Source organism: Oncorhynchus masou, unplaced genomic scaffold (assembly GCF_036934945.1).
Source record: "Oncorhynchus masou masou isolate Uvic2021 unplaced genomic scaffold, UVic_Omas_1.1 unplaced_scaffold_1177, whole genome shotgun sequence".
NCBI lineage: Eukaryota > Metazoa > Chordata > Actinopteri > Salmoniformes > Salmonidae > Oncorhynchus > Oncorhynchus masou.
In genome coordinates this window covers 138631-162243 of record NW_027001537.1, presented here as the reverse complement: position 1 = coordinate 162243, position 23613 = coordinate 138631, and the positions used below count along the sequence as shown (strand labels likewise).

Sequence of the window (23613 nt, the reverse complement as noted above, 5' to 3'; positions counted from 1 at the left end):
AGCACTGGTTCGCATGCTTTCAGTTTTACTCGAATACTCCAAAGTTTCTGGTTGGGGAAGGTTTTAATATTCACCGTGGGTACCACATCACCGATGCACTTGCTAATAAACCCGCTCACCGAGTCAGCGTATACATCAATGTTATTGTCTGAGGCTATCCGGAACATATCCCAGTCCACGTGATCGAAGCAATCTTGAAGCGTGGAATCAGATTGGTCGGATCAGCGTTGAACAGACCTGAGCGCTGACTACAGGTTCACCCAATGTGACATAATAATGAAATGCTGACTACAGGTTCACCCAATGTGACATAATAATGGAATGCTGACTACAGGTTCGCCCAATCTGACATAATAATGGAATGCTGACTACAGGTTCACCCAATGTGACATAATAATGGAATGCTGACTACAGGTTCACCCAATGTGACATAATAATGGAATGCTGACTACAGGTTCACCCAATGTGACATAATAATGGAATGCTGACTACAGGTTCACCCAATGTGACATAATAATGGAATAAGGTTAATGTGGAATGCTGACTACAGGTTCACCCAATGTGACATAATAATGGAATGCTGACTACAGGTTCACCCAATGTGACATAATAATGAAATGCTGACTACAGGTTCACCCAATGTGACATAATAATGAAATGCTGACTACCGGTTTACCTCTCAACAATTGTGTATTTTATTTAACCTTTACTTAACTGGGCATGTCAGTTAAGAACAAATTGCTATTTACAATGACGGCGTACCCCAGCCAAACCAGGACGACGCTGGGCCAATTGTGCGCAGCCCCTACTGGGGACTCCCAACTATTTTGTGGCATCTAACCCAGCGTTGCCATCTTGCCCACCGTGTGTGTGTGTGTGTGTGTATGCATTAATCTGTGGGTGTTACAGCAGGTCTTGTTCCACCCAGACAGTCTTCCTCTGTTCCTCCTGGATTCTGTCTTTCACCACTCTGATGAGGTCATCAGGCCCAGCCCATTCCTCAGGCTCCAGACACGCATAGAGACACGGAACACTCTCCAGCTCTTTCTCTCTGCTCCGACACACTCTGACAAACTCCTCCTCACTGTCCACACGAAGGGGCAGCTTCCTGTTGGAGACAGGGGTGAGGGGTTAGGAACACTCTCCAGCTCTCTCTCTCTGCTCCGACACACTCTGACAAACTCTTCCTCACTGTCCACACGCAAGGACAGCTTCCTGTAGGAGACAGATGCAAGGGGTTAGAGGTCAGAGTACCTTAGCTTCCTGATGTTCTTGTCACAGATCTTGATGTGGATGATGATTGGGTAGATCTCTCTCCTCAAAAGGTCTTTAACACAGCTCACGTCAGCCTCCATCAAACAGTGTTTACCCTGCACACAACAGACCTGGGTTCAAATACTATTTCAAATATCTCAATTACTTTCATATACATTTCCAAATGAACAAATTGAACAAGTAGTTGAATATTGGAATGTACTTGGAAATACACTTGGAAAGTACTGGCATGTATTTGAAAATACTAAAATACACTGATTTAAATCCAATCATGTTTCTGGAAGGCTGCCCATGTGCTCCCTCTCTACCAAGGGGATGACCCCTGAGTAATGATCTCTAAACCGTCTTGTCACTCATGTTTCTGGAAGGCTGCCCATGTGATGACCCCTGAGTAATGATCTCCTGATCTCTAAACCGTCTTGTCACTCAGGTTTCTGGAAGGCTGCCCATGTGATGACCCCTGAGTAATGATCTCCTGATCTCTAAACTGTCTAGCGAACATTTTAGAATCTTCAATCAACACTCAGCTTAGATCTTTTCTAGCTTCAAAATGTACTTCAATAGTGGCTGAACAAGGACATGGTAAATATAAATATTGCAGATTTTTCTGTGCATTGGCTGGTAGTCTACATTTGTTGTATTCGGTACATGTGACAAATTAAATTAGATGTGACTTGATTCAATGTTTTTGTTTAGAAAGCCCTCTTGTGAAAACTTCCTCCATACCTTACTTCACTGTTAAATGAGTGACATACGAGTCACCAGACCTGGTCACAGGGATGGTTAACTACAGAATTAGGGGAATCTGCTTTGTTTTTTTGCAACAGTGTATGAAATTATCAAATTAAACATGTTGGTTGCATATACATGTTTAGCAGATGTAATTGCAGAGCTCTCTGCACCTTGATGCTCCTGGGCCTCCAGGGCAGTTCAAGTTGTTAAACTACTGAACAACCGATTGGCACGTGTGTTTTTCTGTTGTTCATTAGAAAATAGTTTTCCTGACCGATTCTGCGTTTGGTTAATGATGTTTGTCACCCTTGAGCCACTGTAGATGCAGAAGCCTATTTCACTCAAAACCCCCCAGAATGAATCTAAGACAATTTAAGAAATCTGTTTTTGCCAAGGATGTTTTAGTTGCAAAATTATTACATCTAACGAAGGTGCAGTATTTCTCAAGTAAAGAAATGGGCGACGTGTCGTCTTATGTAACCAAGTTGGAGCTGCTGGGCAGGTCTGTCTCACTGTCTATGCTATTAGATAGAAACCCAACATTCATTTACCCGTTGTGACGCACGGATGTTCCAAACTCCGTTTCAGACGAGACTTTCTGACCTAAAGGATCCTATTTACACTTCGGGATTTGTTGCTTTTTTTTAAATGCAGTCGCTCTTTAAAATGAAGGACCTCATTATTGAGGAATGTGTTTTCTTCTTAAATTGCTTGTAATATTGTGTGGTTTTATTACGTGGTATTAGAAAAGAGGCCTTGGTCTCAATGGGACTCCCTGCTAAAATAAAGGTTCTATAAAATAAATCAGTCAAGATGTAAAATAGTATGTACCTTTGCAGCAACAGCCTCTATGTTCTCAGGAGAGACAACCTCGTAGGTGTTGGTGTTCTTCTCTCTGGAGGAGATGATGGGTTCAATCCTCTGTCTCATTAAGAACTCTTCTTTAGTTAGGACATCTGGAATACATTACCTTTATTAATATAATATAACAAAATAATATTAAACACACACACACGCACACACACACAACCCGACCTGGTTTGCAGATGTTGAAGTCCATGGCTCCACCCATGTTGAGTATCTTCTGTATAATGGTCCGGGCCAGACTGTTTGGACTGATCAGAACCGGCCTCTTCCTCTGGACCCGCTGAGGGGAGACCAGGCTGTACGGAACCAGGTTCACACTCCTACTCACATCACTGTATGGGTCTGCACAGTCTTCACTCACACACACACACATTGTAAAGGGTACAGGGTGTAGAGTGTATAATAATATACAGCATAAAGTGGGGCAAAAAAGTATTTAGTCAGCAATCAATTGTGCAAGTTCTCCCACTTAAAAAGATGAGAGAGGCCTGTAATTTTCATCATAGGTACACTTCAACAATGACAGACAAAATTAGAAAAAAAAACAGAAAATCACATTGTAGGATTTTTAATGAATTTATTTGCAAATTATGGTGGAAAATAAGTATTTGGTCAATAACAAAAGTTTATCTCAATACATTGTTATATACCCTTTGTTGGCCATGACAGAGGTCAAACGTTGTCTGTAAGTCTTCACAAGGTTTTCACACACTGTTGCTGGTATTTTGGCCCATTCCTCCATGCAGATCTCCTCTAGAGCAGTGATGTTTTGGGGCTGTTGCTGGGTAACACAGACTTTCAACTCCCTCCAAAGATTTTCTATGGGGTTGAGATCTGGAGACTGGCTAGGCCCCTCCGGGACCTTGAAATGCTTCTTACGAAGCCACTCCTTCGTTGCAAGGGCGGTGTGTTTGGGATCATTGTCATGCTGAAAGACCCAGCCACGTTTCACCTTCAATGCCCTTGCTGATGGAAGGAGGTTAAAAATCCTACAATGTGATTTTCTAGATTTTTTTCCCTAATTTTGTCTTTCATAGTTGAAGTGTAAAACTTAAACAACACAATGTAACTCCAAGTCAATCAAACTTCTGTGAAGTCAAACTGTCCACTTAGGAAGCAACACTGATTGACAATAAATTTCACATGCTGTTGTGCAAATGGAATAGACAACAGGTGGAAATTATAGGCAATTAGCAAGACACCCCCAATAAAGGAGTGGTTCTGCAGGTGGGGACCACAGACCACTTCTCAGTTCCTATGCTTCCTGGCTGATGTTTTGGTCACTTTTGAATGCTGGCGGTGCTTTCACTCTAGTGGTAACATGAGACGGAGTCTACAACCCACACAAGTGGCTCAGGTAGTGCAGCTCATCCAGGATGGCACATCAATGCGAGCTGTGGCAAGAAGGTTTGCTGTGTCTGTCAGCGTAGTGTCCAGAGCATGGAGGCGCTACCAGGAGACAGGCCAGTACATCAGGAGACGTGGAGAAGGGCAACAACCCAGCAGCAGGACCGCTACCTCCACCTTTGTGCAATGAAGAGCAGGAGGAGCACTGCCAGAGCTTTGCAAAATGACCTCCAGCAGGCCACAAATGTGCATGTGTCTGCTCAAACGGTCAGAAACAGACTCCATGAGGGCCCGACGTCCACAGGTGGGAGTTGTGCTTACAGCCCAACACCATGCAGGAAGTTTTTCATTTGCAAATTCGCCACTGGCGCCCTGTGCTCTTCACAGATGAAAGCAGGTTCACACTGGGCACATGTGACAGACGTGACAGTCTGGAGACACCGTGGAGAACGTTCTGCTGCCTGCAATATCCTCCAGCATGACCGGTGGTTTGGCGGTGGGTCAGTCATGGTGTGGGGTGGCATTTCTTTGGGGGCCGCACAGCCCTCCATGTGCTCGCCAGAGGTAGCCTGACTGCCATTAGGTACTGAGATGAGATCCTCAGACCCCTTGTGAGACCATATGCTGGTGCGGTTGGCCCTGGGTTCCTCCTAATGCAAGACAATGCTAGACCTCATGTGGCTGGAGTGTGTCAGCAGTTCCTGCAAGAGGAAGGCATTGATGCTATGGACTGGCCCGCCCGTTCCCCAGACCTGAATCCAATTGAGCACATCTGGGACATCATGTCTCGCTCCATCCACCAACTCCACGTTGCACCACAGACTGTCCAGGAGTTGGCGGATGCTTTCGTCCAGGTCTGGGAGGAGATCCTTCAGGAGACCATCCGCCACCTCATCAGGAGCATGCCCAGGCGTTGTAGAGAGGTCATACAGGCACGTGGAGCCCACACACACACACTACTGAGCCTCATTTTGACTTGTTTTAAGGACATTACATCAAAGTTGGATCAGCCTGTAGTGTGGTTTTCCACTTTAATCCAGACCTCCATGGGTTGATAAATTTGATTTCCATCGATCATTTTTGTGTGATTTTGTTGTCAGCACATTCAACTATGTAAAGAAAAAAGTATTTAGTAAGAATATTTCATTCATTCAGATCTAGGATGTGTTATTTTAGTGTGTAGTGTGTTACTAATGGTTTTCTTTGAGACTGGGTCCCAGCTCTTTTCAGGTCATTGACCAGGTCCTGCCGTGTAGTTCTGGGCTGATCCTTCACCTTCTTCATGATCATTGATGCCCCATGAGGTGAGATCTTGCACGGAGCCCCAGACCGAGCGTGATTAACCGTCATCTTGAACTTCTTCCATTTTCTAATAATTGCGCCAACAGTTGTTGCCTTCTCACCAAGCTGCTTGCCTATTTTCCTGTAGCCCATCCCAGCCTTGTGCAGGTCTCCAATTTATCCCTGAAGTCCTTACACAGCTCTCTGGTCTTGGCCATTGTGGAGAGGTTGGAGTCTGTTTGATTGAGTGTGTGGACAGGTGTCTTTTATACAGGTGCAGTTAATACAGGTAATGAGTGGAGAACAGGAGGGCTTCTTAAAGAAAAACGAACAGATCTGTGAGAGCCGGAAACCTTACTGGTTGGTAGGTGATCAAATACTTATGTCATGCAATAAAATGCAAATTAATTACTTAAAAATCATAGTGATTTTCTGGATTTTTGTTTTAGATACCGTCTCTCACAGTTGAAGTGTACCTATGATAAAAATTACCTCTACATGCTTTGTAAGTAGGAAAAACTGCTAAATTGGCAGTGTATCAAATACTTGTTCTCCCCACTGTTGGTGTGTGTGTATAGAGAAAGAGAGAAACGGGGTGTAGGGTGTATAATAATATACAGCATATATATATATGAGAGAGAAACAGGTGTAGTGTATAGGTGTGTGTGTATATATATGAGAGAGAAACAGGTGTAGTGTATAGGTGTGTGTGTATATATATGAGAGAGAAACAGGTGTAGTGTATAGGTGTGTGTGTATATATATGAGAGAGAAACAGGTGTAGTGTATAGGTGTGTGTGTATATATATGAGAGAGAAACAGGGTGTATAGGTGTAGTGTGTATGGTAGGTGTGATATAGGTTTATGGTATATAGGTTTATGAGAGAGAAACAGGGTAGGTATAGGTAGGTAAAGGTTTGTGTATATGGTTTATGGAAGGATGTAGTGAATCCTGTATAGGGTTTGATATATCTGGGAGAAACTGTGTAGTGTTTAGGGTGTAGGGCTTACCATGTAGGGTTTATGGAGAGAAACAGGTGTAGTGTTTAAGGTTATATTTATGGTAGAGAAACTGTGTAGTGTTTAGGTGTGTAGGGCTTACCATCCTGTAGGTTTATGGTCTGGGAAACAGGTGTAGGTGTTCTGCACTGTGTGTGTTTAGGGTATTGAGAAACCATCCTGTCTCAGGGTAGTGAAGCCTGGTCTGGGCAGCGTTGGGTGTTCTGCACTGTGTAGTGTTTAGGGTATGGTAGGATGTAGGGTTACCATCCTAGGATCTCAGGTTTATGGTAGGTTAAAGGTTTGGGCAGGTTAAAGGTTTATGGTACTGTGTAGTGTTTAGGGTGTAGGATGTAGGGCTTACCATCCTGTCTCAGGGTTTTGAAGCCTGGTCTGGGCAGCGTTGGGTGTTCTGCACTGTGTAGTGTTTAGGGTGTAGGGTGTAGGGCTTACCATCCTGTCTCAGGGTTTTGAAGCCTGGTCTGGGCAGCGTTGGGTGTTCTGCACTGTGTAGTGTTTTTAGGGTGTAGGGCTTACCATCCTGTCTCAGGGTTTCGAAGCCTGGTCTGGGCAGCGTTGGGTTTTCTGCACTGTGTAGTGTTTAGGGTGTAGGGTGTAGGGCTTACCATCCTGTCTCAGGGTTTTGAAGTCTGGTCTGGGCAGCGTTGGGTGTTCTGCACTGTGTAGTGTTTAAGGTGTAGGGTGTAGGGCTTACCATCCTGTCTCAGGGTTTCGAAGCCTGGTCTGGGCAGCGTTGGGTTTCCTGAGCTCACAATGCGAACACGCTCACTGCTGTTCGTACGCTTATACTTATTATCCACCCTGCTGACAAACTACGCACACACACATGCACACACACACTGCACTTTACTGAGGAGATGGGTGTGTGTGTGTGTGTGTGTGTGTGTGTGTGTGTGTGTGTGTGTGTGTGTGTGTGTGTGTGTGTGTGTGTGTGTGTTACCTGTAGTATCTGTGTGATGAAGACGCTAGCTCTGGACATGCGAGGACTGGATTTGGGGTCTGAGGACAGGCTGGACTCTTCAGGCTGTAAGCTGTTCTACACAACATAAACAACAACACATGTTATCAACAACACATCAAGACAGTTCAAGGTGATTACATGTAGTTAGCTCACGGTTATTAAGGGTTGATAAAACTAGGGAGTTTTTCCTAGCCACCGTGCTTCTACACCTGCATTGCTTGCTGTTTGGGGTTTTAGGCTGGGTTTCTGTACAGCACTTTGAGATATCAGCTGATGTACGAAGGGCTATATAAATAAATTTGATTTGATATGTTTTGACCATGACAGTTTACAATCCAGGGTTACTCCAAGCAATTTAGTCAGCATTTTTCTACCGCTGGCCATGCTCCCCCCCCCCCGCTTCACTCAAATCCAAACAGCTGATGTTCTGAAAGAGCTGCAAAATCAGGATCCCTATAAATCAGCTGGGCTAGACAATCTGGACCCTCTCTTTCTAAAAAATTATCCTCAAAATTTGTTGCAACCCCTATTACTAGCCTATTCAACCTCTATTTCGTATTGTCTGAGATCCCCAAAGATTGGAAAGCTGCCGCGGTAATCCCCCTCTTCAAAGGGGGAGACACCTTAGACCCAAACTGTTACAGACCTATATCCATCCTGCCCTGCCTTTCTAAAATCTTCGAAAGCCAAGTTAATAAACAGATCACCGACCATTTCAAATCCCACCATACATTCTCCACTATGCAATCTGGTTTCCGAGCTGGTCATGGGTGCACCTCAGCCACGCTCAAGGTGCAGTCGTCTTCATCGACCTGGCCAAGGCTTTCAACTCTGTCAATCACCGCATTCTTCTCTGCAAGACTCAATAGCCTTGGTTTCTCAAATGACTACTTCACTAACTACTTCTCAGATAGAGTTCAGTGTGTCAAATTGGAGGGCCTGTTGTCCGGACCTCTGGCAGTCTCTATGGGGGTGCCACAGGATTCAATTCTCTGGCCAACTCTTTTCTCTGTATATATCATTGTCGCTCTTGCTGCTGGTGATTCTCTGATCCACTTCTACCCAGACAACACCATTCTGTATACATTTGGCCATTCTTTGAACACTGTGTTAACAAACCTTCAAACGAGCTTCAATGCCATACAACACTTCTTCCGTGGCCTGCTAGTAAAACTAAATGCATGCTCTCGTTTGGCCACCTTTCCTTCCAGTTCTTTGCTGCCAATGACTGGAACGAATTGCAAAAATCACTGAAGCTGGAGACTTATATCTCCCTCACTTTAAGCAACAGCTGTCAGAGCAGCTTACCGATCACTGCACCTGTACACAGCCATCTGTAAATAGCCCATCCAACTACCTCATCCCCACATTGTTATGATTTTTGTTGCTCTTTTGCACCCCAGTATTTCTACATCTTCTGCACATCTATCACTCCAGTGTTAATGCTAAATTGTAAATATTTTGCCACTATGACCTATTTATTATCTCACTAATCCTACTACATTTGCACACACTGTATATATATTTTTATATTACGTTATTGACTACATTTGTTTGTCCCATGTGTAACTCAGTGTTGTTGTTTTTGTTGCTTTGCTTTGCTTTATCTTGGCAGGTCACAGTTGTAAATTAGAACTTGTTCTCAACTGGCCTACCTGGTTAAATAAAGGTTAAATATTATAATTATTTTTATAATCTATGTAGATTCAGGAATTCCCCAGGGCAGCTGTCTAGGCCCATTTACTTAAAAGAAAATCTTTACTAATGACATGCCACTGGCTTTGATTAAAGCCAGAGTGTCTATGTATGTGAATGACTCAACTCTATACATGTCAGCTACTACAGCAACTGAAAGGACTGCAACACCCATGCATACCCCACAAGACATGCCACAAGAGGTCTCCTCACAGTCCTCAAGTCCAGAACAGACTATGGGAGGCACACGGTATTACATAGAGTCATGATACAAGCAGTAAAATTAGATTTCAAAAACAGAATAAAAACACCTTATGGAACAGTGGGGACTGTGAAGCAGCACAAACATAGGCACAGACACATGCATACATACACACTATACACGCACGTAAACATGGATTTTGTACTGTACATATGTGGTAGTGGTGGAGTAGGGGCCTGAGGGCAAACAGTGTGTTGTGAAATCGGAGAATGTATTGTAATGTTTTTAAAATTGTATAAACTGCCTTAATTTTGCTGGGCCCCAGGATGAGTAGCTGCTGCCAAGGCAGGAGGGATCTATAATAAATACAAATGGAATCAGGATGCACCTGAGCTCAATTTCGAGTCTCAGAGCAAAGGGTCTGAATACTCATATAAGTAAGGTATTTATGTTTTTTATATTTTTGCAAACATTTCTAAGAACCTGTTTTCGCTTTGTCATTATCGGGTCTTGTGTGTAGAATGATGAGGATTTTTATTTATTTTATCCATTTCAGAATAAGGCTGTAACATCAAGGGGTTGGAATTCTTTCCGAAGGCACTGTAGATGTATGTACCTTGAACATATAGAGATATGGAGGGCGTGGCAGCCTGTAACGGCTCTCGTCGACAGGAGTGGACCAAATATGGCACCTCGGGGGGGCGTGGCAGCCTGTAACTGCTCTCGTCGACAGGAGTGGACCAAAGTGCAGCGTGGAAAGTGTTCATGATTTTTATTATCAAAAACCGTTCTGAGTTGGAACAGAGCGCACCGGGATGTGAATGCGCACGCATCACCGCATAACATGGTGCCTGACTGGTCACACACTCCCCACAGTAAGCACAGGGAGTTGGCTCAGGTCTAAACCCTGACTCCGCCAATTTCCCCGTGTGCCTCCGTCCAAAAATTGTTGGAGCTGTCTCTCGGGCTTCCGTCATTGTCTTAACTCCTCGTATCGTCACCGTTCCTCACTCCCTGCCTCCGCCTGCTTCCCAGGTCCAGGATGTCCCTTTTCCCCCAGGATCCCTGCTCCTTCTGGCCACGCTGCTTGGTTCTTTGGTGGTGGGGTCTTCTGTAATGGCTGTCGTCGAAAGGAGTGGACCAAAGCGCAGCGTGGAAAGTATTCATGATTTTTATTATCAAAAAACACTCTAACAAAATAACAAAGCGAACAGTTCTGTCAGGTAACAGACAGAACAGATATGTGATCCCCAATCAGAGACAACGATAGACAGCTGCTTCTGATTGGGAACCACACACGGCCAAAAACAAAGAAATAGAAAACAGACTTTCTCACCCGAGTCACACCCTGACCTAACCAAACATAGAGAATAATAAGGATCACTAAGGTCAGGGCGTGACACAGCCACTATTAAAAAAATAACAACAATTTAAATACATCCAGTATTTAGATTCCAGTCAATGTCTCTATGCCAAGTTGAACGGTTCATCTTTCAGAAGAATTTGGAACTGAGTTGATAGCCCATAGCTACATGTCTGATGGCTTTGTTCATTGGTTTATTATGGGTCCCCATTAGTTCCTGCCAAGGCAGCAGCTACTCTTCCTGGGGTTTATTATGGGTCCCCATTAGTTCCTGCCAAGGCAGCAGCTACTCTTCCTGGGGTTTATTATGGGTCCCCATTAGTTCCTGCCAAGGCAGCAGCTACTCTTCCTGGGGTTTATTATGGATCCCCATTAGTTAAGAACACATTTTTATTTACAATGATGTCCTACCAAAAGGCCTCCTACAGGGACGGGGGTCTGGGATTAAAAATAAAAAATAAATTCAATATAAATATAGGACACAACACTACATAAAGAGAATCCTAAGACATAGCAAGGCAGCATCACATGACAACACATCATGGTAGCAACACAACACGGTAGCAGCACAAAACATGGTACAAACATTATTGGGCACAGTCAACAGCACAAAGGGCAAGAAGGTAGAGACAACAATACATCACACAAAGCAGTCACAACTGTCAGTAAGAGTGTCCATGATTGAGTCTTTGAATGAAGAGATTGAGATAAAACTGTCCAGTTTGAGTGTTTGTTGCAGCTCATTCCAGTCTCTAACTGCAGCGAACTGAAAAGACGAGGGACCCAGGGATGTGTGTGCTTTGGGGACCTTTAACATAATGTGACTGGCAGAATGGCTGTTGTATGTGGGCTGCAGTAGATTTTTTATTTATTTTACCTTTATTTAACTAGACAAGTCAGTTAAGAACAAATTCTTATTTTCAATGACGGCCTAGGAACAGTGGGTGAACTGCCTGTTCAGGGGCAGAACGACAGATTTGTACCTTGTCAGCGCGGGGGTTTTGAACTTGCAACCTTCCGGTTACTAGTCCAACACTCTAACCACTAGGCTACCAGATATGAGGGAGTGAGGCCTAAGAGGGTTTTATAAATAAGCATCAACCAGTGGGTCTTGCGATGGGTATACAGAGATGACCAGTTTACAGAGGACTGTAGAGTGATGTGTCCTATAAGGATTTTTTGGGGCCAATCTGACGGTTAACAGAGATGACCAGTTTACAGAGGACTGTAGAGTGATGTGTCCTTAAGGAGCGTTAGGGGCCAATCTGACAGTGGGTTAACAGAGATGACCAGTTTACAGAGGACTGTAGAGTGATGTGTCCTGTCAGTGTCGGGGTTTTGAACTTGCAACCTTCCGGTTACTAGTCCAACACTCAGTTTAACCAGAGGACCAGTAGAGTGATGTGTCCTGAGGGCGTTGGGGGCATCAAATCTTGACGGTTAACAGAGATGACCAGTTTACAGAGGACTGTAGAGTGATGTGTCCTATAAGGAGCGTTGGGGGCCAATCTGACGGTAAACAGAGATGACCAGTTTACAGAGGACTGTAGAGTGATGTGTCCTATAAGGAGCGTTGGGGGCCAATCTGACGGTTAACAGAGATGACCAGTTTACAGAGGACTGTAGAGTGATGTGTCCTATAAGGAGCGTTGGGGGCCAATCTGACGGTTAACAGAGATGACCAGTTTACAGAGGACTGTAGAGTGATGTGTCCTATAAGGAGCGTTGGGGGCCAATCTGACGGTTAACAGAGATGACCAGTTTACAGAGGACTGTAGAGTGATGTGTCCTATAAGGAGCGTTGGGGGCCAATCTGACGGTTAACAGAGATGACCAGTTTACAGAGGACTGTAGAGTGATGTGTCCTATAAGGACGGTTAAACAGCGTTGAGGGGCCAATCTGACGGTTAACAGAGATGACCAGTTTACAGAGGACTGTAGAGTGATGTGTCCTATAAGGAGCGTTGGGGGCCAATCTGACGGTTAACAGAGATGACCAGTTTACAGAGGACTGTAGAGTGATGTGTCCTATAAGGAGCGTTGGGGGCCAATCTGACGGTTAACAGAGATGACCAGTTTACAGAGGACTGTAGAGTGATGTGTCCTATAAGGAGCGTTGGGGGCCAATCTGACGGTAAACAGAGATGACCAGTTTACAGAGGACTGTAGAGTGATGTGTCCTATAAGATGACCAGTTTACAGAGGACTGTAGAGTGATGTGTCCCAATCTGACGGTTAACAGAGATGACCAGTTTACAGAGGACTGTAGAGTGATGTGTCCTGTAAGGAGCGTTGGGGGCCAATCTGACGGTTAACAGAGATGACCAGTTTACAGAGGACTGTAGAGTGATGTGTCCTGTAAGGAGTGTTGGGGGCCAATCTGACGGTTAACAGAGATGACCAGTTTACAGAGGACTGTAGAGTGATGTGTCCTATAAGGAGCGTTGGGGGCCAATCTGATGGCCGAATGGTAATATATGATGTTGATCTGAAGCCACTGACTCGGCCAATAAGTTATTTCCTCCTCTGGCGCACAGTTTCAGAGAAGTCCTCTTTGGAGAAGATGTTGGTTCCTCTCAAATTCTTGTCTCTCTCCAGAACAGATATCTTGTCCTTGAACCTTGGGAACTTGACCCCTAACGGCCTGGGTCTGTCACCTGGGCTCATTACAGGTTTTCCAGACCTACACTCCAACTCAATCTTCCTATGACCCATCTGGAGCTTTTCAGTGATCATTTTTCTCACTTTCTCCTCATGTGGAGACTCTGGTATGCCATCCACAACAATGGTGTCCGTATCGCCTATAACACCCATATTGGTGGCTATTTTAGGTTGTACCGGAACGTCATATTAGCTCAATCGCCAATTTCTCAGCCTCACAGAATCACAGAAACACAACACATTGAATGAATAACAGAAACAAGTTGCTATGGATGAAATAGATGAAAATAACTGTTCAAAGCATGAAAAACATGCAAAAACATTTTTGTATATCAAACGTGAGTATAAATCTGTGCCATTTTTTAAATATATGATTATTTTGGAGGAATTTAAACCATTTACAGTTACCAAAGGTTAATAAAAGAAAAAGTGTAACTATGTGACAGAAAGTGTCATTTTGACATTTACAGTTTGGACTCGAAAATAACCCTTGTTGGGGCTTTAGGGGTACAAAATGGCCCCAGTTGGTGATTTAGGGCTCAAATATTACCCTTGTTGGGGCTTTAGGGGTACAAAATGGCCCCAGTTGGTGATTTAGGGCTCAACTATTACCCCTGCTGGGGCTTTAGGGGTACAAAATGGCCCCAGTTGGTGATTTAGGGCTCAAATATTACCCCTGTTGGGGCTTTAGGGGTACAAAATGGCCCCAGTTGGTGATTTAGGGCTCAAATATTACCCCTGCTGGGGTTTTAGGGGTAAGACATGGCCCCAGTTGGTGATTTAGGGCTCAAAAATGGCTTTTAGCAGTTGAAATATGTTGATGCTTTTAAGGTTAAATGTCAAGCACACTACAACGTGGATCTGTAATGGTCCGTATTGAATCTAGGCCTTAGTTAGTCAGTCAGTTACGTTAGTCAGTCAGTTGTTCAGACAGTTTGTTAGATAGAAGCTAGGTTAGTTAGTTGGTTAGTTAGTTGGGGACTAGTTAGTTGGTTAGCTAGTTGGTTGGTTAGTTTGATGCTAAATTGTTTGTTTGTTAGGGGATAATGGGTTAGGGGCTAGTTAGTTAGAGGCTAATTAGTTAGGGGTAGTTAGTACCCTGAGGTCAAGCAAGCTGCTAGTTAGTTAGGGGCTAGTTAGTTATGGGTTAGTTACACCCTGAGGTTATGCAGGCTGCTAATAAGTTAGGGAGTAGTTAGTTAGGGGCTAGTTAGGTAGAGGGCAGTTACTTAATGGCTAGTTAGTTAGGGGCTAGTTAGTTAGATACAAGTTAGTTAGGGGCTAGTTAGTTAGACAAGTTAGTTAGAAGCTAGTTAGTTAGATGCTAGTTACAGTAGTTAGGGGCTAATTAGTACCCTGAAGTTATGCAGGCTGCTAGTTGGTTAGGGGCTAGTTAGGTAGAGGCAAATTAGTTAGGGGCTAGTAAGTTAGGGGCTAGTTAGATAGGAGTTAGTTAGTTAGGGGTTAATTAGCTAGGGGCTAGTTAGTACCCTGAGGTTATGCAGGCTGCTAGTTAGTTAGGGAGTAGTTATTTAGGGGATAGTTAGTTATGGGCTGGTTGGTTATGGGCTAGTTAGTTGGAGGCTAGTTAGTTACGGGCTAGTTAGCACCCTGATGTTATGCAGGCTGCTAGTTACTTAGTGGCTAGTCAGTTAGGGGCTAGATAGTTAGAGGCTAGATAGTTAGGGGCTAGTTAGTACCCTGATGTTATGCAGGCTGCTAGTTACTTAGTGGCTAGTTAGTTAGGGGCTAGATAGTTAGAGGCTAGATAGTTAGGGGCTAGTTAGTACCCTGAGGTTAAGCAGACTGCTAATAAGTTAGGGAGTAGTTATTTAGGGGCTAGTTAGTTATGGGCTAGTTAGTTGGACGCTAGTTAGTTACGGGCTAGTTAGTACCCTGATATTATGCAGGCTGCTAGTTACTTAGTGGCTAGTCAGTTAGGGGCTAAATAGTTAGAGGCTAGATAGTTAGAGGCTAGATAGTTAGGGGCTAGTTAGTACCCTGATGTTATGCAGGCTGCTAGTTACTTAGTGGCTAGTTAGTTAGGGGCTAGATAGTTAGAGGCTAGATAGTTAGGGGCTAGTTAGTACCCTGAGGTTATGCAGGCTGCTAAGTTATTTAGGGGCTAGTTAGTTATGGGCTAGATAGTTAGAGGCTAGTTAGACCCTGATATTATAGAGGCTAAGATAGTTAGGGGCTAGTTATTTAGGGGCTAGTTGGTTATGGGCTAGTTGGTTGCAGGCTGGGCTAGTTAGTTGGGGATAGTTATACCCTGAGGTTACGCAGACTGCTAATAAGTTAGGGGTAGTTATTTAGGGGCTAGTTGGTTATGGGCTAGTCAGTTATGGGCTAGTTAGTTGGAGGCTAGGTAGATACGGGCTAGTTAGTACCCTGATATTATGCAGGCTGCTAGTTACTTAGTGGCTAGTCAGTTAGGGGCTAGATAGTTAGAGGCTAGATAGATAGGGGCTAGTTAGTACCCTGATGTTATGCAGGCTGCTAGTTACTTAGTGGTTAGTTAGTTATGCAGGGCTAGATAGTTAGAGGCTAGATAGTTAGGGGCTAGTTAGTACCCTGAGGTTATGCAGGCTGCTAGTTAGTTACGAGCTGGTTAGTACCCTGAGGTTATGCAGGCTGCTAGTTAGTTACGTAAGCTAGTTATTACCATGATGTTATGTAGGCTGCTAGTTAGTTAGGGGTAAGTTGGCTAGTTAATTAGGGGCTAGTTAGTACCATGATGTTATGTAGGCTGCTAGTTAGTTAGGGGTAAGTTGGCTAGTTAATTAGGGGCTAGTTAGTACCATGAGGTTATGCAGGCTGCTAGTCGGTTAGGGGGTAGCTGGCTAGTTAAAATAGGGTCTAGTTAAAATAGGGTCTAGTTAATACCTTGAAGTTGCGCAGGCTGTCATTCTCCTCTCTTCCTCCTCGACACACCAGCTTCTGCATCTTTACCAGGAGAAGCTGCTGGGCCCTGTAGATCATACACGCGTGCGGACACACACACACACAGACACACACACACACAGGTCAGTGGTGATCTATAGTGGTTGCTAATCTGATGTTGTATCGAGCTTCTGCATCTTTTCCAGGAGCAACTTCTGGGCCCTGTAGACCACACACATACAGGTCTGTGGTGAAATGTAGTAGTCTGATGTTACATCAAGCTTCTGGATCAGTATTTGAAAGTATTCATCTGGTATTCTGTAGTACTGTGTAGTAGTATGTAATAGTCTGTAATAGTCTGTAATAGTCTGTAGTAGTCTGTAGTAGTCTGTAGTAGTCTGTAGTAGTCTGTAGTAGTCTGTAGTAGTCTGTAGTAGTCTGTAGTAGTCTGTAGTACTCTGTAGTAGTCTGTAGTAGTATGTAGTGGTATGTAGTAGTCTGTAATGATCTGGAGTAGTATGTAGTAGTGTGTAGTAGTCTGTAGTACTCTGTAGTATGTAGCAGTGTGTAGTAGTCCATAGCAGTCTGTATTTACCGTGAGTAAGAGGGGATGGTGCCTTTTTCCGATAGGTCGGTTCCAGAGTAGGCCTCGACCCGGGAGCAAAGCCACTCCCACTTCCCCTGGTGCATCGTGTCCAGGACATGGACCACCTTAATCAATCAATCAACCAATCAAATAAATATTTTAATCAATCAATCAACCAATAAATCACTCAATCAACCTATCAACCGATCAACCAGTCATTAATTCAATAAAATAATCAAACATCATCCAACCAATTACTCAAACAATAAATTAACCAAACAACCAAGCAATCAATCAACCCTAACAACAACAACACGATAATAACAGGTACCTCGTTACATATTGTAGATTGATGTACCTCGTCACAAAGCACATATTGTAGATTATGTCTTGTATATATTGTATATTGTACACTACCGGTCAAAAGTTTTAGAACACCTACTCATTCAAGGGTTTCTCTTTATTTTTACTAATTTCTACATTGTAGAATAATAGTGAATTGACTACAGGACTATTGACATATGTAATCAAGTAGTAACCAAAAAAGTGTTACACAAATCAAAATAGATTTTATATTTGAGATGGAAACTTTTAAAGTTTCTTCAAGTGCAGTCGCAAAAACCATCAAGAACAATGAAGAAACTGGCTCTCATGTGGACAACCACAGGAATGGAAGACCCAGAGTTACCTCCAAGTTCATTAGAGTTACCAGCCTCAGAAATTTCAGCCCAAATAAATGGTTCACAGAGTTCAAGTAACAGACACACCTCAACATTAACTGTTCAGAGGAGACTGTGAATCAGGCCTTCATGGTTGAATTGCTGCAAATAAACCCCTACTAAAGGACACCAATAATAAGAAGAGACTTGCTTGGGTCAAGAAACACGAGCAATGGACATTAGACCAGTGATCATTTTTTTCATAACTTTGGCCAAGTCAGTAACCATGCCCACGTAAGCACAGATATTGTGGCAACGTGATGGAACCACCCTCCAAGCGAGTGCATAAAAGGACTGGTAACTGTGACGAGCGTCGTCTTGGAAATGACCGGACCAAGGTGCAGCGTACACTTTTCTTAATTTTTTTTAAAGTCGCCAACAAAACAATAAACAACAAAAACGAACGTGAAGCTCCATAAGGCTATACATGCATTAAACGAAGACAACAACCCACAAATGAGACAACGATAGACAGCTGTCCCTGATTGAGAATCATACCCGGATAAAAACAAGAACCAGAAAGCATAGACTTTCCCACCCGAGTCACACCCTGACCAAACAAACATAGAGAATAAAGGGATCTCTATGGTCAGGGTGTGACAGTAACGAAATTTAGATTAGACCAGAAAGCTTGGAGCGGTGGCTACAAGTTGAAATGGTTGCAATTTAAATACAGACCAGTGTGACCGACAGCGTAAGCTGAATGTTATGAAATGGTAAGACCCTCTGAAACTCAACAGAGAAGAAGAAGACATGCACCACCTGCAGCTCTGCATGTAATGTAGTCTAGGAAACTCGCCCGAAGACGAGAAAATAAAATGTCCATCTCAACACTGTGCGTCTGATGTATCCAGTCTAATGAACACTCAGAGACAAAGATGTCTACTACAACTGAGGACATTGTGACCTCTAAGGCCAACCAGAGACTTACACAACCAGAGACTTTCTGTCAAACTATTCGTCACAGACGGATCGAGTAGTTTCAACAGAGAGACGACAGACAAAGACAGCTAAGCGTAAATATATGTTGCACTTCTAAATCCGATTGAGCAGTTGTCAGGTTACTAAATATTCATATTTACAGTGAGCGTATCATTCAACTGTATGTACGATAGTTGCATTCCAATGTCTCTCCTTCTCCCACTCTTTCTCTCCCCACCTCTTTCATTGTGTAACCAGCCGTCATATCGGGTTAGTCCACTAGGGACTTTTCATTGTGTAACCAGCCGTCATATCGGGTTAGTCCACTAGGGACTTTTCATTGTGTAACCAGCCGTCATATCGGGTTAGTCCACTAGGGACTTTTCATTGTGTAACCAGCCGTCATATCGGGTTAGTCCACTAGGGACTTTTCATTGTGTAACCAGCCGTCATATCGGGTTAGTCCACTAGGGACTTTTCATTGCATTATGTTAGTAATCAATTCAACCTAAGCTGTGTGTGTTTATGTATTTCTGTGTGATTGTTTAGTTAGTTAGTAGATAAATAATTAAGCCAATTTGTGTATCGCTGAATCATCATTTAGACTAGGATTTATGAAGTCAATGACTTTCAGAATGAGACTGATATGAGGTAATAACTAACACTTGCACTGACTTTGCTGATAGTTACCTTATTGAGGAAAAGTGTACTTACTATGACTGAGATATGTGGTTGTCTCACTTAGCTATCTTCAGATGAATGTACTGACTGTAAATCGATCTGGGTAAGAGTGTCTACTAAATGACAGGGTTAGGGTCAGCAGGTACCTCATCACAAAGCACGCTCAGGGAGCAGGTGTCTGATTGGCCAGAGATGTTGAGGTTGATTCTGATGTAGAATGAGTCTCCTGACGTCACCGTTCCCTCCGATAGATCCCTCTGCAGCCTCCGGTACCCTGACAGACACACACAGACACACACACACACACACAATAGATTGCACAATGTTTTTTATCTGTGTTTGAAGCCTGAGCGTGAAGTGAGGTGTCCAGGGTTAGGGTTAGTCCAGGTGTCCATGGTTAGTGTTAGTCCAGGTGTCCAGGGTTAGGGTTAGGTTTAGTCCAGGTGGGTTAGGGTTAGTGGGTTAGGGTTAGTCCAGGTGTCCAGGGTTAGGGTTAGTCCAGGTGTCCAGGGTTAGGGTTAGTCCAGGTGTCCAGGGTTAGGGTTCGTCCAGGGTTAGGGTTAGGGTTAGTCCAGGTGGGTTAGGGTTAGTGGGTTAGGGTTAGTCCAGGTGTCCAGGGTTAGGGTTAGTCCAGGGTTAGGGTTAGTCCAGTTGTCTAGGGTTAGTCCAGGTGTCCAGCGTTAGGGTTAGGGTTAGTCCAGGTGTCCAGGGTTAGGGTTAGTCCAGGTGGGTTAGGGTTAGTGGGTTAGGGTTAGTCCAGGTGTCCAGGGTTAGGGTTAGTCCAGGTGTCCAGGGTTAGGGTTAGTCCAGGTGTCCAGGGTTAGGGTTAGTCCAGGTGTCCAGGGTTAGGGTTAGTGGGTTAGGGTTAGTGGGTTAGGGTTAGTCCAGGTGTCCAGGGTTAGGGTTAGTCCAGGTTTAGGGTTAGTCCAGTTGTCCAGGGTTAGGGTTAGTCCAGGTGTCCAGCGTTAGGGTTAGGGTTAGTCCAGGTGTCCAGGGTTAGGGTTAGTCCAGGTGGGTTAGGGTTAGTGGGTTAGGGTTAGTCCAGGTGTCCAGGGTTAGGGTTAGTCCAGGTGTCCAGGGTTAGGGTTTGTACAATGGTTTGGGTATCTCAGGGTTAGGGTACCTCAGGGTTAGGGTTAGTCCAGGTGTCCAGGGTTATGGGTTAGTCCAGGTGTCCAGGGTTAGGGTTAGTCCAGGTGTCCAGGGTTAGGGGTTAGTGGGTTAATGGGTTAAGGGATTTACCAAGGGTTAGGGTTAGGGTTAGTCCAGGTGTTCAATGGTTAGGGTTAGGGTTAGTCCAGGTGTCCAGGGTTAGGGTTAGGATTTACAATGCTGTTAGGGGATTTACACAGATGCTGATTAGGGGATTTACAATGGTGTTAGGGGATTTACAATGGTGTTAGGGGATTTACAATGGTGTTAGGGGATTTACAATGCTGTTAGGGGATTTACAATGGTGTTAGGGGATTTACAATGGTGTTAGGGGATTTACAATGGTGTTAGGGGATTTACAATACTGTTAGGGGATTTACAATGGTGTTAGGGGATTTACAATGCTGTTAGGGGATTTACAATGGTGTTAGGGGTTTTACAATGGTGTTAGGGGATTTACAATGGTGTTAGGGGATTTACAATGGTGTTAGGAGATTTACAATGGTGTTAGGGGATGTACAATGGTGTTAGGGGATTTACAATACTCTTAGGGGATTTACAATGGTGTTAGGGGATTTACAATGGTGTTAGGGGATTTACAATGGTGTTAGGGGATTTACAATGGTGTTAGGGGATTTACAATGCTGTTAGGGGATGGTGTGTTTGCCTGTGTGTGTGTGTGTACGTCTACAGTGTAAGAACGTACCATCATAGTTGGCACGGTAGTGCAGTTGGATTGGTCCAGAGCAACGTTGCATCGTCCAATGGGCTTCCTCCTGGGTGCAGGTGTCCAACGAGATGCTCTGGTTCTCCCCGCGGATACAGCCCTCCAGCTGGACCAGCCAATGACAGAGAGGGAAGGGGAACAGAGCCAAAAAGAAGACAGCTGTAGGTCCACTAATTCCTTATACGGAGCCCAGTCATTTTATTCAACATGCCAATATTATGGAAATTTCAATGGTTGTACTTTAAACAAATGTATTTACCTTAGGGTTAGGGTACCTCAGGGTACCTTAGGGTTAGGGTACCTTAGGGTACCTTAGGGTCAGGGTACCTTGGGGTTAGGGTACCTAGGGCACCTTAGGGTTAGGGTACCTTAGGGTTAGGGTGCCTTAGGGTTAGGGTACCTTAGGGTACCTCAAGGTTAGGGTGCCTCAGGGTTAGGGTACCTTAGGGTTAGGGTACCTTAGGGTACCTTAGGGTTAGGGTACCTTAGGGCACCTTAGGGTTAGGGTACCTTAGGGCACCTTAGGGTTAGGGTACCTTAGGGTACGTTAGGGTACCTTAGGGTTAGGGTACCTAGGGTTAGGGTACCTTGGGGTTAGGGTACCTAGGGCACCTTAGGGTTAGGGTACCTTAGGGTTAGGGTACCTTAGGGTGCCTTAGGGTTAGGGTACCTTAGGGTACCTCAAGGTTAGGGTGCCTCAGGGTTAGGGTACCTTAGGGTTAGGGTACCTTAGGGTGCCTTAGGGTTAGGGTACCTTAGGGTACCTCAAGGTTAGGGTGCCTCAGGGTTAGGGTACCTTAGGGTTAGGGTACCTTAGGTTACCTTAGGGTTAGGGTACCTTAGGGTACCTTAGGGTTAGGGTACCTAGGGCACCTTAGGGTTAGGGTACCTTAGGGTTAGGGTACCTTAGGGTGCCTCAGGGTTAGGGTGCCTCAGGGTTAGGGTACCTTAGGGTTAGGGTACCTTAGGGTACCTTAGGGTTAGGGTACCTTAGGGTGCCTTAGGGTTAGGGTACCTCAAGGTTAGGGTGCCTCAGGGTTAGGGTACCTTAGGGTTAGGGTACCTTAGGGTACCTTAGGGTTAGGGTACCTTAGGGTACCTTAGGGTTTAGGGTACCTTAGGGTTAGGGTTCCTTAGGTTTAGGGCACCTATGGTACCTTAAGGTTGGGGTTCCTCAGAGTTAGGGTAGCGTAGGGTTAGAGTACCTCAGGGTTATGGTATCTAGTGTACCTTAGGGTTAGGGTACCTCAGGGTTAGGGTACCTGGAGTACCTTAGTAGTTAGTGTGCATCACAGTGTATCTCACCAAAAGGAGGTGGTGGCCCTCCCGTAGCCCCGCCTTCTCAGCGCCAGACTCTGATTGGACAGACGACACAAAGATTCCACTGTCGTTACCACCAACCAGCGTGACATCAGCCAAAAGTTGGTCGCCTAGCAAAGAAAGCTCCTGGACTGGCCGCAGAGAAGAGCTGACCCTCGAGAAGGAGGAGAGAGACGGACGGAAAGGCCTACACAAACACACACACACATACACACACACATACATACATACACACACACACATATACAAACACACATATACACACACGTACACACACACACACATATACATTGACACATACACGCACACACATATACACACAAATACAAACACACACACACACACATATACAAACACACACGCACACACATACACACACAAATGTTAAGGTTTGTCATTTGTACATGAATGTTTGTGTGTGTTTGTGAGAAGCTTCCATTAAAGAAAACAATCTGATTTATATTAGATAGCTTTGAAGAGATGATTGTGGACTACAGGAAAAAGAGGACCGAGCACACCCCCATTTTCATCGACGGAGCTGCAGTGGAGCAGGTTGAGAGCTTCAAGTTCCTTGGTGTCCACATCACCAACAAACTAACATGGTCCAAGCACACCAAGACAGTCGTGAAGAGGGCACGACAGAACCTATTCCCCCTCAGGAGACTGAAAAGATCCTCAGATCCTCAAAAGGTTCTACAGCTGCACCATCGAGAGCATCCTGACTGATTGCATCACTGCCTGGTATGGCAACTGCTTGACCTCCAACCGCAAGGCACTACAGAGGGTAATGCGAACGGCCCAGTATATCACTGGGGCCAAGTTTCCTGCCATCCAGGACCTCTATACCAGGTGGTGTCAGAGGAAGGCCCTAAAAATTGTCAAAGACTCCAGCCACCCTAGTCATAGACTGTTCTCTCTGCTACCGCATGGCAAGCGGTACCGGAACATCTAGTCAAATGGCCACCCAGACTATTTGCATTGCCCCTCCCCCTCTTTACCACAAAGCAAGAGGTCCTGGAACATCTAGTCAAATGGCCACCCAGACTATTTGCATTGCCCCTCCCCCTCTTTACACCACTGCTACTCTCTGTTGTCATCTATGCATAGTCACGTTAATAACTCTACCTACATGTACATACTACCTCAACTAACCGGTGCCCCGGCACATTGACTCTGTATCGGTACCCCCTGTACATAGTCACGTTAATAACTCTACCTAC

General features: G+C 44.6%; 1 protein-coding gene across 1 annotated transcript; it reads right to left on the bottom strand.

Annotated features, from left to right (window-relative positions):
- Window positions 1-540: 540 nt before the first annotated feature.
- Window positions 541-22744, bottom strand: LOC135529527 (caspase recruitment domain-containing protein 11-like). Its single transcript, XM_064958212.1, has 11 exons — window positions 22379-22744; window positions 21053-21179; window positions 19341-19468; window positions 16883-16998; window positions 16291-16375; window positions 7463-7558; window positions 7217-7334; window positions 3043-3225; window positions 2839-2963; window positions 1255-1370; window positions 541-1108 (listed from the first exon to the last, which is right to left on the bottom strand). The coding sequence occupies exons 1-11, from the start codon at window positions 22682-22684 to the stop codon at window positions 904-906; spliced, it is 1605 nt and encodes a 534-aa protein (XP_064814284.1). The 5' UTR covers window positions 22685-22744; the 3' UTR covers window positions 541-903.
- Between the last annotated feature and the right edge of the window lie 869 nt (window positions 22745-23613).